Here is a 12,353-nt window from a genome sequence, read left to right as displayed (position 1 = left end):
TCTGCCTGTCATATGGCACAGGTGTGCATGCGCACATTTGCATGCACACCTGAATCGGTATTTCACCATCAAATTGAATTTGATGGTAAAATACCGATTTCTAAGGCCTTGTGGGACTCATAAGAGTCCCACCTACATATCGATTTTACAGATTCTGTAAATATACCGGTCAGTAAATTTACCGACCGGTATATTTACAGATTCTGTAAAATTACCTATCGGTAAATTTACAGAACGGTAAATTTACCGATTCTGCCCCCTACATCTCAAATGCCTTTTACCGGTCGGTAACGGCCGAATTCGGCCGTTACCGACCGGTAAAAGCCTACCTACATCTGGCCCTTAGTGCACTTCTAACCTCTTAAGGCTTTTTAGATAATCCTAAATTCTACTCTGGTTGTGGGTAAAATATGTACAATGGATTATGCTGGCAGCTCAGCTTTAGGACAAAGATGGATCAAACAAGCTTTCACAATACATAAAACAATACATATCATCATCATCATTTATGTGTACATTTGTAATTAAGATATGTACAGTTGATCGGTCAAGCCAGACCTAAAAAGCATTCATAGAAGCTATGAATTCTTTTTAGGTCTGGCTTGACAGATCAACTGTTGTGTATTGTATGTGATCAATAGAAAAATAGCTTTAAGAAATAAAACTTAGTGAGGGATTTTGTCTTTATCCACATGTTCATAACCTTGAGTACAACATTTGAATGGACAGAAGTTGTGTGCTTTCCTGAAAATGAGTGCTCATTTTTGCAATGTTTGTCTTGTGGAAAGCTTATGCAGAATACAATTGGATTGCTTCTTTATCGTGAAATGCCAGTGATCAAACCTATAAACATGTTATGTTTATTATGAAAAGTTATAACAAGAGTCAGAGGGCCTGACATTTTTATTGTGAAAACCAATTTTTAATACCATTAGGCTTTTAAGGGTGGTGGGTGTTATTAGACTGTGTTGGGGACAGTAGACAGGGATTCTATTAAATGCAATCTCACAGATTGCTGACCTAGACAATAGTTTTGTTATTGGACATTCTGACTCAACCTGGTGGTTGGAGAAATGCACTTTGACATTCCTTGTTAAGCCCTCTTAGGTGAGGTTGTATATTGTTTAACCAACTCAAATTTTGTACATATTTGCAACTTTATGACCACAATACAGTAGGCTTTTCAGTTATACTGACAAGTCAATGATTAAAGCTGTAGCCCTGATTACTGCATTGGTTATGTCAAATGCCTTTGGTCTCAACTGCTTATTATGAAAAGTTAGGACAAAGACATGATTGACATATTATTGTGAAAAACATGTTAAAGCCAATAGGCACTTTTTAAAATGTGTTCTCTATTAGATGTTTCAAGTATCATACCATTTTTTAAAGCAAAAGCTGAGTGTTTGCAGTCAGCAACATACAAGCATTTCCCATTCTCTTTTTTTTTTTACTTCACCCAACTGTACAACTTACAAACCGAAACAATTCCCAGGCTGACCTGTGTGCCCAATGATAAAATTTCAAGTACATCCATTTAAATAATTTGATTAGAATGGCCCAACATTGAACACTACTTTTCTTAGTCCACTAATCGGCTTGCATTGGCTTGTGTTTTCTTACAGTGGATTAATTAACCCCACCATATTCCCATTTTGTAATGTCGGCTAAAAACCCAAGGCAAAACATTTTTTTTTATGAAACATATAAAAATTAGCTGGGCATTTTTGTGTAGGGTCCTCATGGTAACGTTCATCTGACTGGTTCGATTGGGCCAGTATAATTGTATCCCTGGTATTGCTGGCCGCACCCTCGCCGCTTTGCCTTTGCATCCATAGGCTTTGTCATGTTCCATTTTTAGGGCTCGCCTGCTGATGCGCTTCAGCGCATAGCTGGCGAAGCTCTATAGGGGCTTATCCAGTGTTTATCCACCACTGGCGATTCCACTGGCGATTCCTTCAAGTGCATGTGCTTTTTAGGTCATTGCGCTTGCGCAAGCCCTAAAAAGCGCGTGCACAATGCCACCAGCCGCCTGCCTGCCTGCCTCGCATTACCACATCAAAGGCAGCCCTCCGAGCGCATTTCTCACCCCCTAATTATTCACGGCCGGCCGGCAGGCACATCAAAGGCTGCTGCTGCCGTGACTCGCATTTCTCCTCCCTCCTCCCCTATCACTGCCCAGGCCGGCCGTACTTTCTCTTTACAAGGGCGCCCATTCCTGAATCACTTGAAATCTCTCCACATTATTTGCATTTTGTTAATTAAAAAAATTAACTACAACACAGCATTGCACATTTTTCTCGACTTCGGAAGGATGAGTCCCAATCTCATTTGTACAAAGTGTTGTAATGGGATTATTGGAGAGTTAGAGAAACGTGCTCACAAGTTACATTTTTATGCAAATCATCTGAGTAAAAAAACAATAGCATGGTGCCGTTTGCGTCCTTGACTTGATCTGGTTTTTATTTTTATTTTGCTATTATTCTCACAAAGGCTAAGAAGGTCTGCCTACTTTAGTATTAAGTGCTATACGTCGCATAAGCAACAGCTAACCATTCACTCACCCACGCAACGCCACTCACCCACGCAACGCCACTCACCCACGCAACGCCACTCACCCACGCAACGCCACTCACCCACGCAACGCCACTCACACACGCAACGCCACTCACACACGCAACGCCACTCACACACGCAACGCCACTCACACAACGCCACACACACACGCCACACACACACGCAACGCCACACACACGCAACGCCACACACACATGCAACGCCACTCACACATGCAACGCCACTCACACATGCAACGCCACTCACACATGCAACGCCACTCACACATGCAACGCCACTCACACATGCAACGCCACTCACACATGCAACGCCACTCACACATGCAACGCCACTCACACACGCAACGCCACTCAACCACGCAACGCCACTCACCCACGCAACGCCACTCACCCACGCAACGCCACTCACCCACGCAACGCCACTCACCCACGCAACGCCACTCACCCACGCATCGCCACTCAGCCACGCAACGCCACTCAGCCACGCAATGCCACTCAGCCACGCAACGCCACTCAGCCACGCAACGCCACTCAGCCACGCAACGCCACTCAGACACGCAACGCCACTCACACACGCAACGCCACTCACACACGCAACGCCACTCACACACGCAACGCCACTCACACACGCAACGCCACTCACACACGCAACGCCACACACACACGCAACGCCACTCACCCACGCAACGCCACTCACCCACGCATCGCCACTCAGCCACGCAACGCCACTCAGCCACGCAACGCCACTCAGCCACGCAACGCCACTCAGCCACGCAACGCCACTCAGCCACGCAACGCCACTCAGCCACGCAACGCCACTCAGCCACGCAACGCCACTCAGCCACGCAACGCCACTCAGCCACGCAACGCCACTCACACACGCAACGCCACTCACACACGCAACGCCACTCACACACGCAACGCCACACACACACGCAACGCCACACACACACGCAACGCCACACACACACGCAACGCCACACACACACGCAACGCCACACACACACGCAACGCCACTCACACACGCAACGCCACTCACACACGCAACGCCACTCACACACGCAACGCCACTCACACACGCAACGCCACTCACACACGCAACGCCACTCACACACGCAACGCCACACACACACGCAACGCCACACACACACGCAACGCCACACACACACGCAACGCCACACACACACGCAACGGCACACACACACGCAACGGCACACACACACGCAACGCCACTCACACACGCAACGCCACTCACACACGCAACGCCACTCACACACGCAACGCCACTCACACACGCAACGCCACTCACACACGCAACGCCACTCACCCACGCAACGCCACTCACCCACGCAACGCCACTCACCCACGCAACGCCACTCACCCACGCAACGCCACTCACCCACGCAACGCCACTCACCCACGCAACGCCACTCACCCACGCAACGCCACTCACCCACGCAACGCCACTCACCCACGCAACGCCACTCACCCACGCAACGCCACTCACCCACGCAACGCCACACACACACGCAACGCCACACACACACGCAACGCCACACACACACGCAACGCCACACACACACGCAACGCCACACACACACGCAACGCCACACACACACGCAACGCCACACACACACGCAACGCCACACACACACGCAACGCCACTCACACACGCAACGCCACTCACACACGCAACGCCACTCACACACGCAACGCCACTCAACCACGCAACGCCACTCAACCACGCAACGCCACTCACCCACGCAACGCCACTCACCCACGCAACGCCACTCAGCCACGCAACGCCACTCAGCCACGCAACGCCACTCAGCCACGCAACGCCACTCAGCCACGCAACGCCACTCAGCCACGCAACGCCACTCACACACGCAACGCCACTCACACACGCAACGCCACTCACACACGCAACGCCACTCACACACGCAACGCCACTCACACACGCAACGCCACTCACACACGCAACGCCACTCACACACGCAACGCCACACACACACGCAACGCCACACACACACGCAACGCCACACACACGCAACGCCACACACACGCAACGCCACACACACATGCAACGCCACTCACACATGCAACGCCACTCACACATGCAACGCCACTCACACACGCAACGCCACTCACCCACGCAACGCCACTCACCCACGCAACGCCACTCACCCACGCAACGCCACTCACCCACGCAACGCCACTCACCCACGCAACGCCACTCACCCACGCAACGCCACTCACCCACGCAACGCCACTCACCCACGCCACTCACCCATGCATCGCCACTCAGCCACGCAACGCCACTCAGCCACGCAACGCCACTCAGCCACGCAACGCCACTCAGCCACGCAACGCCACTCAGCCACGCAACGCCACTCACACACGCAACGCCACTCACACACGCAACGCCACTCACACACGCAACGCCACTCACACACGCAACGCCACTCACACACGCAACGCCACTCACACACGCAACGCCACACACACACGCAACGCCACACACACACGCAACGCCACACACACGCAACGCCACACACACACGCAACGCCACACACACACGCAACGCCACACACACACGCAACGCCACTCACACACGCAACGCCACTCACACACGCAACGCCACTCACACACGCAACGCCACTCACACACGCAACGCCACTCACACACGCAACGCCACTCACCCACGCAACGCCACTCACCCACGCAACGCCACTCACCCACGCAACGCCACTCACCCACGCAACGCCACTCACCCACGCAACGCCACTCACCCACGCCACGCCACTCACCCACGCAACGCCACTCACCCACGCAACGCCACTCACCCACGCAACGCCACTCACCCACGCAACGCCACTCACCCACGCAACGCCACTCACCCACGCAACGCCACTCACCCACGCAACGCCACTCACACACGCAACGCCACTCACCCACGCAACGCCACTCACACACGCAACGCCACTCACCCACGCAACGCCACTCACCCACGCAACGCCACTCAACCACGCAACGCCACTCACCCACGCAACGCCACTCACCCACGCAACGCCACTCACCCACGCAACGCCACTCAGCCACGCAACGCCACTCAGCCACGCAACGCCACTCAGCCACGCAACGCCACTCAGCCACGCAACGCCACTCAGCCACGCAACGCCACTCAGCCACGCAACGCCACTCAGCCACGCAACGCCACTCAGCCACGCAACGCCACTCAGCCACGCAACGCCACTCAGCCACGCAACGCCACTCAGCCACGCAACGCCACTCACCCACGCAACGCCACTCACCCACGCAACGCCACTCACCCACGCAACGCCACTCACCCACGCAACGCCACTCACCCACGCAACGCCACTCACCCACGCAACGCCACTCACCCACGCAACGCCACTCACCCACGCAACGCCACTCACCCACGCAACGCCACTCACCCACGCAACGCCACTCACCCACGCAACGCCACTCACCCACGCAACGCCACTCACCCACGCAACGCCACTCACCCACGCAACGCCACTCACCCACGCAACGCCACTCATCCATTTGCAAAACGAAAAATGTCAAACTCTTCTATTGCGAGACCTATTGCATTTTCAATGCTTTTCTTTCTTTCTTTCTTTCTTTCTTTCTTTCTTTCTTTCTTTCTTTCTTTCTTTCTTTCTTTCTTTCTTTCTTTCTTTCTTTCTTTCTTTCTTTCTTTCTTTCTTTCTCTAGAATGTCACATTTGTGAGCACCTTAGACTGCCTGCCCTCTAGGGCTAGTACAGTTCTGTCTAGAGGTAGATTACATTATTCCCAAAGCATTTTAAGCATTAACATTTGACTAATGCAAGCAGATACCATTCTTTATTGGTGTAAACCAACTTTCGCAACTCACAAAAGTTGGTCTCACATTGGTGGAAGGACTATTTAGGGCTTCTGGCAATATGGGTTGGTGACGAGGACATTTTCCACCCTTCAGATTGTTGGCTGGGATTGGGGGAGGTGCTCTTGAGATATGATGGGCATGTCATGTAGGTCCTTTCCTGAGAAACAGCCATTCCCGTGCCAGTTGAGGAAAATGCAGTCTGAAAAGCCATCTTGATTGGGAATGTATCAGAAGACTATACTAAGAAGCCACATCAAGAAGGTGGGTGAGAGCAGCATAGCATCGTTCAGTCATGCAAAGCACAGTTGCTTGTGGTCTTCACTGGGAGCCATTGAAGGGTTTTCATTATGGGGACAGCTTCTATTTTCAGTGGACTCTGCAAACATCAGACACTGATTTTATAGTTGTTTTATAGAGACCGTCCAGTATAGAGAAAGAAATGATGGTCTTTGCCCAGGGCTGCATTTTTAACAGACACCACAGCATCAATCTGTGCAACCATTCAACAACAACTGGTTCAAATATGTTCTATCAATATTTCAAGCTTTATTACAAATGCCACAAAAATATGTTAGTATTTCACTTCTGTTCTTGGATTTTCGTCACAATAAAATACAGTGAAAATAATCTTCACAAGTTATTTACAAAAGTTTAAGCTATTGCCATTATAAATTAATTAACTATAATTAAGTATTAATTATTAAAAAAAATGAAAAGCCAATGTTATTTGTAATATCAATACATCTAAGTCACGTAAATGCAACACATATTGCATTACAATAGCATTACAAATGCTATAGGTGTCACATTTGTGAAAGTTATAACTATTTGCATTGTAAATGACAAACCGATTAATTTAGCTAATTTCAAAACCATTACATAAATAAAAAATGTGTCATTTCCAATACCAATAGCTCAAACTTTCCTAATGCGAGACCTATTGCATTGCAAATGCTTGTTGTATCTCATGTAACTATTTCTTAGTGTACGGAGCCCACTGAGCTGGCATGAACGGGCAAAAGAACAATAGCTGGATTTCTGCCCGAGCTATTGCCAGTGGTTAGACTTATTGCAAGAATTCTTCCTGTCACTTTTTGTGTGTTTGATGTACTGCCATAAGTGGCAAGAGAATGCCCAGGCGTGGGCCCCTTGCTCACTCTGCCACTGGATCAAAGCTAAACCTGACTGACGAGCCGCAATCAGGGTGAAAACGGTCTTGAGTTGCTTTTGTTCTGGTTCAGGTACCACCTGGCCTGGCAGTTCAGACTGCACTGTTCCTATTGGAGCAGGGTCAAGCCTGATTTGCATATTGCTGTGTCCAAACTGAGGACGCATGGTCGGCAAAAGAACGAAGGGTTGGAATGCTACCCGGAGCGTTTGCAATTGGTTAGACTTATTGCAAGCATTCCTCCATTGCTTTTTGTGTATTTGAGGTTTAGTTGTATACAGGAACCTGCATTGAAAAAGGTAATGAAAATACGTACATGAAGGGCTATTGTTTTCCCCCACTTTGGCCTGCTCGAGTGTCGTTCCAATTCTGCTTCTCCTCCTGACAGCATTAAGCATTGGGCTGTGGGTATGCCCATTTCAGCCATTGGCTTTGTTCTGGATGATGGCATTTTGCCTGATAACATACATATTGCCTTTAGCCTTTTCGACTCTCATGACGAGCTGAGATCGTCATGGCCCGTGGAACGCTCAGGTGCGGGGAGAATTCCCCCGCTGTGCTGAGCATTCCACGGAAGCCAATGCACCTGTGATGAGCTCAGCTCGTCATGAGCACCGGAGCGCCGTAGCTCATGACGGGCTGAGCTCGTCATGAGCATGGGGGAGCTGTGCGCGCCCCCCTCCCCCCCAGCACAGCGGGGAATAACCCCCGCAGCGAAGGGGTTAAATGGGTGTTTGAACTCACAACAAAATGCACTGATTTGTTAAATGGGCCTTGGGTGTAAGTGAAGGGTGAAAATGCATGCTGACCCTCCTATGTTGGGGGCTGTGAGATCAGAGTTGCAGCAGACACCCCTCAGAACATGGAAGCTGCTTGTCTGCAGATTGGAGATGAATTAGTAAACACATAGTTGGATATGGTGGATTGAAATGTGCCCATTGGGGTGGGAAAGTGACCAACTGGTGGGGCGATAGTGTCTGTAAAACCATGCACACTCATTCTTCATTCTTCCTATTTTGCAGCTGCGAAAGGAGCTCTCACTGTCTCAGTTGATGGATTGTGAAACTGATATGGTGAAGCAGATCCGAGCCTTGGACAGCGATATGCAGACGCTCGTATATGAAAACTACAACAAGTTTATCTCCGCCACAGGTAACATTGCAGTGTTTGGTTTTCCAAGTCTTGATTCTTACTGGGTGTTTGATCGATGTAATTGGGTCTAAGCAGAGCTCATTAATATCGTATTTATTTATTATGTTATTAATTTAGCACAAACCTAGCTCCTAGTAACACCAGTGTGTTGCCGGCTAATTAAATGTGCTTTGCAGCTGGAGAATCTCAAACACAGTTTAATGCACCTAGGACACTATTAATGAGTAGAGTTCATTTGAAACCAGGCTACACGAATCAAAATGTGATGGGAGGGAGATGCAAGGAAGCAAATGGGTAATTTGAACTTGACTAAATAGCAGTTGTTTTTTACAATACTCCTTTTTACACCTACAAATGGACCTTTTGATTTACACTTTATCCCAATTTGAGGCACGTGATCATAACACAAAATGTATAATTATTTGTAAACTGCAGAAGTATGGAAAAGAACACACATCTCTGTGATGAAAGGTAAAATACACAGTATTTGCTTGTTAATCCTACAAGTTTCATTTTCGGAATATTCACTGTTTTTGTAAATATTGACAATCTTTGTACAGAATCTCGGAACAAGAGAAAAACTACTTTTTATATATAAATACGTAGTAATCTAGAGGTACTTTCCTTTTTTTAAATATCCAAATACACCTTTAAAACCCCTGAAGCTCTTACTATCCCTTTTTAAGCCTAGATTGGCAGTTCAAGTGTTTGCACAACATATTGTTACCAATACTTTAAAATATATATAGCGGGAGTTTGGGCTTCGCCTAGAAGAGTATCCTTTTTAGGTCTCAGCTAGCATAGGCTGCGCACATGCGCAGTCTCGCTGGCGAGATTTTATGTTTCTTAGTAGCGAGGGTAAACCCGGCCCCTCTTCTCCATTGGCTGGCTTCCTAAACGGCGGCCAGCCATTGGCGAAGAGGTTTTACTGATGTCATTTTTTCCGTCTAAGCCTGTCTTTTTCGGATTGAGGGGCGTGTTTTTTCGTTTCTTTCTCTCCTCTTTCCATTGACTGGAATGTAAACAACCAGTCAAAAACGCACCCATTCTTTGCATTCCAGCCAATGGAGAAGAGGGGAGAAAGAAAAACACGCCCCCAGTCTGAAAAGGCCGGGGCTAACAAACAAATGGCGAGCTCCTGTTAGGACTTGTCTTCTTCCCTGTATTGTATCCCTCAATGAAGCAGGCTTCACTATCCACACTACGTATGACTGCCTTCCTGCCCCTCCTACTCCATTTTACAGCCCTTCTTGCGCTGTCTCTTCCCTCCCAAGCTCGCCCACAACCTCGGCCGCCGCCTGTCGAAGCGACCCTCCTCCGGTGTTTTCTCACCTGTATTGTTGCTCGGCCCCTTGAATTCCACCCCGAATTCTCTCGAAGCTCAGTAACGCCCCTCTCCAGTTTCCCACCAGGTCATTGGTGAATTTCAAACCAAAGAAACAAAAAGAGGACACAAGGCGCAAAACCTTAAAGAAAGTAATACAATAGAACAGCCATCTTGTCGGTATTTCCTTACATTTTGTTGTCGCATTTTGTTGAGTTTTCGTCCTTGGTGAATTGCGTTTTCTGGTTTCATGAGCGAGAGGCGCACACAGCGTTGTGGGTTTTTCTGGAGCAGAGTAGGAGTATATTTTGAGGGAAGGGGGGGCATTACTGGGGCTGGAAAGGATGTCTCCGGCCTCCGTGAAGGGGCTGCCGAGGTCCGCCCAGCTGGGAGGCGGCGCCCCAACCGCTCCGTCCCTTCAGCGGCGCCCCTCGTCCGCCACACGGATACGCTGCAGTTCCCAATAACAAAGGCTAGGGGGAGTGTGTCGGGTGCCGCCGGGAGGGAGGCCACGGCCGGGGACAGGGGGTCCGCTTGTCACTCCGGCAGTAGAGCCCAGCGGTCCCCGGCATGTGAAGCAGCAGCGCCCGCTGCATGGAGAGGAGTCCCTGCGCCCACGGTGGCATTATCAGGGGTGGCGTGGTGCAGCAGTCCGGCCGTGCCGCCATCTGTGGTACTGTGGGGGCTGGGCAGCCGCGCGCCTCTTCTCCCCCCCCACCAGGACCCCGGCTGCGGGGGGCTTCATCTGCAGATGCTCGCGGGAGGTGAGCGCGCGTGGTGTGTGCTGAAACCGATCCCTCCATCGGACGCCAAGCAGAGGTACATTGGAGAAAACCCATTTAATGTTTTATTATTTTTTTTAAACGCAAAATGAGTATTTACCTTTAATGGGGCAGGTGACCTCACCCCCAGAGAACCCAGTGTGTAGCCAACCGCACCCAGAGAACCCTGTGTGTAGCCAACCTCACCCTCAGATAACCCAGTGTGTAGCCAACCGCACCCAGAGAACCCTGTGTGTAGCCAACCTCACCCTCAGATAACCCTGTGTGTAGCCAACCTCACCCCCAGAGAACCCTGTGTGTAGCCAACCTCACCCCCAGAGAACCCTGTGTGTAGCAAACCTCACCCCCAGAGAACCCTATGTGTAGACAACCTCACCCCAGAGAACCCTGTGTGTAGCCAATCTCCCCTCCAGAGTACCCTGTGTGTAGCCAACCTCACCTCAGAGAACCCTATGTGTAGCCAACCTCACCCCAAAGAACCCTGTGTGCAACCAACCGCACTTGGCACTTGTTCTCCTCATGCTGTTGGTTTGGTATCATTCCGTCTCCTCTGGAGTGCTTCCTTTGTAATGAAGGGGAATTATTTTACATCTCAAAAGTACAATAAAGCATTATTCATTAGATATTTTATTTTTCAAAGAGCTGTATTATAAAATAATCTTTTTGTATTTTTTCACTGCAGTGGGCTTTTAGTTAGTATCCAAAATGCAAGACAGAATTACTGCCTTTGTTAATGCTTGATTTCTAAAGGGAAACATGAAAAAGTGAGCAGATAGCCAACACATCTTGACAGAATGAAAAGCTGCACTCTCTCTTTAGGCCAGACAGGCTGACCCTCAATCTTCTATGTAACTGTTTTAGCAGTTAAAAGGCAGATCATTCTGAAAAGGTCTCGCTGAGGTGACCATATAAGTGTTTAGCCATGCAGTATAATAGGGCTGGTGTGGATTGGGTGAATTTAGCTTTCAGCAATGTTGCACCATTAACGAAGGGTGATAATTGGCTTAATACATTTCCTTATGTGAGATATGGCAGGTAGCACAACATGGAAGCTTGTTGTACTCTTGATTATTAAGCGCTTCATGTGCCTGCTCTAATGCAACACTAAAACGTGCAGGAAAAGAGTGAGTAGACTGGGCAGTGGGACTGTGTTACCATTTCAGGAAACTTAAATATGTACATTCCTTTGATCACGCGAAGTATTGGAGATTCCCTGGTTGGAAGAGGGCGAAGCTAAAAAAAATAGGCGTGTGCACATATGAGAGAGTGAAGCAAGACATTACATTTACAAATATTTGAAAGAGTTATTTGCAACATAGAACAGTGTCTATGTTTAATAAAAATTAATTAATTGCCCCCGCCCCCCCTGTCTGGGAGGGGATATACTCTCCTATAAAGTGATAAATGAATGTTGGTGGAATAAACACAACCAGCAACACAGGGTAAGTATACATGAT

The 12,353-nt window shown here is 49.1% G+C and overlaps 1 protein-coding gene across 1 annotated transcript in view; it reads left to right on the top strand.

Annotated features, from left to right (window-relative positions):
* VPS51 (VPS51 subunit of GARP complex) overlaps nt 1–12,353 on the top strand; it is a 90,498-nt gene that overhangs the window by 11,261 nt on the left and 66,884 nt on the right. Inside the window, exon 2 of the mRNA XM_078660777.1 lies at nt 8,661–8,790. Coding sequence (XP_078516903.1) covers nt 8,661–8,790 — 130 coding nt within the window. The remainder of the gene's footprint in view (nt 1–8,660; nt 8,791–12,353) is intronic.

This window comes from Lissotriton helveticus, chromosome 9 (genome assembly GCF_964261635.1).
Source record: "Lissotriton helveticus chromosome 9, aLisHel1.1, whole genome shotgun sequence".
Classification (NCBI taxonomy): Eukaryota; Metazoa; Chordata; class Amphibia; order Caudata; family Salamandridae; genus Lissotriton; species Lissotriton helveticus.
Note: the sequence above shows the minus strand (reverse complement) of the source record. Positions and strands in the feature narration are given on the sequence as shown.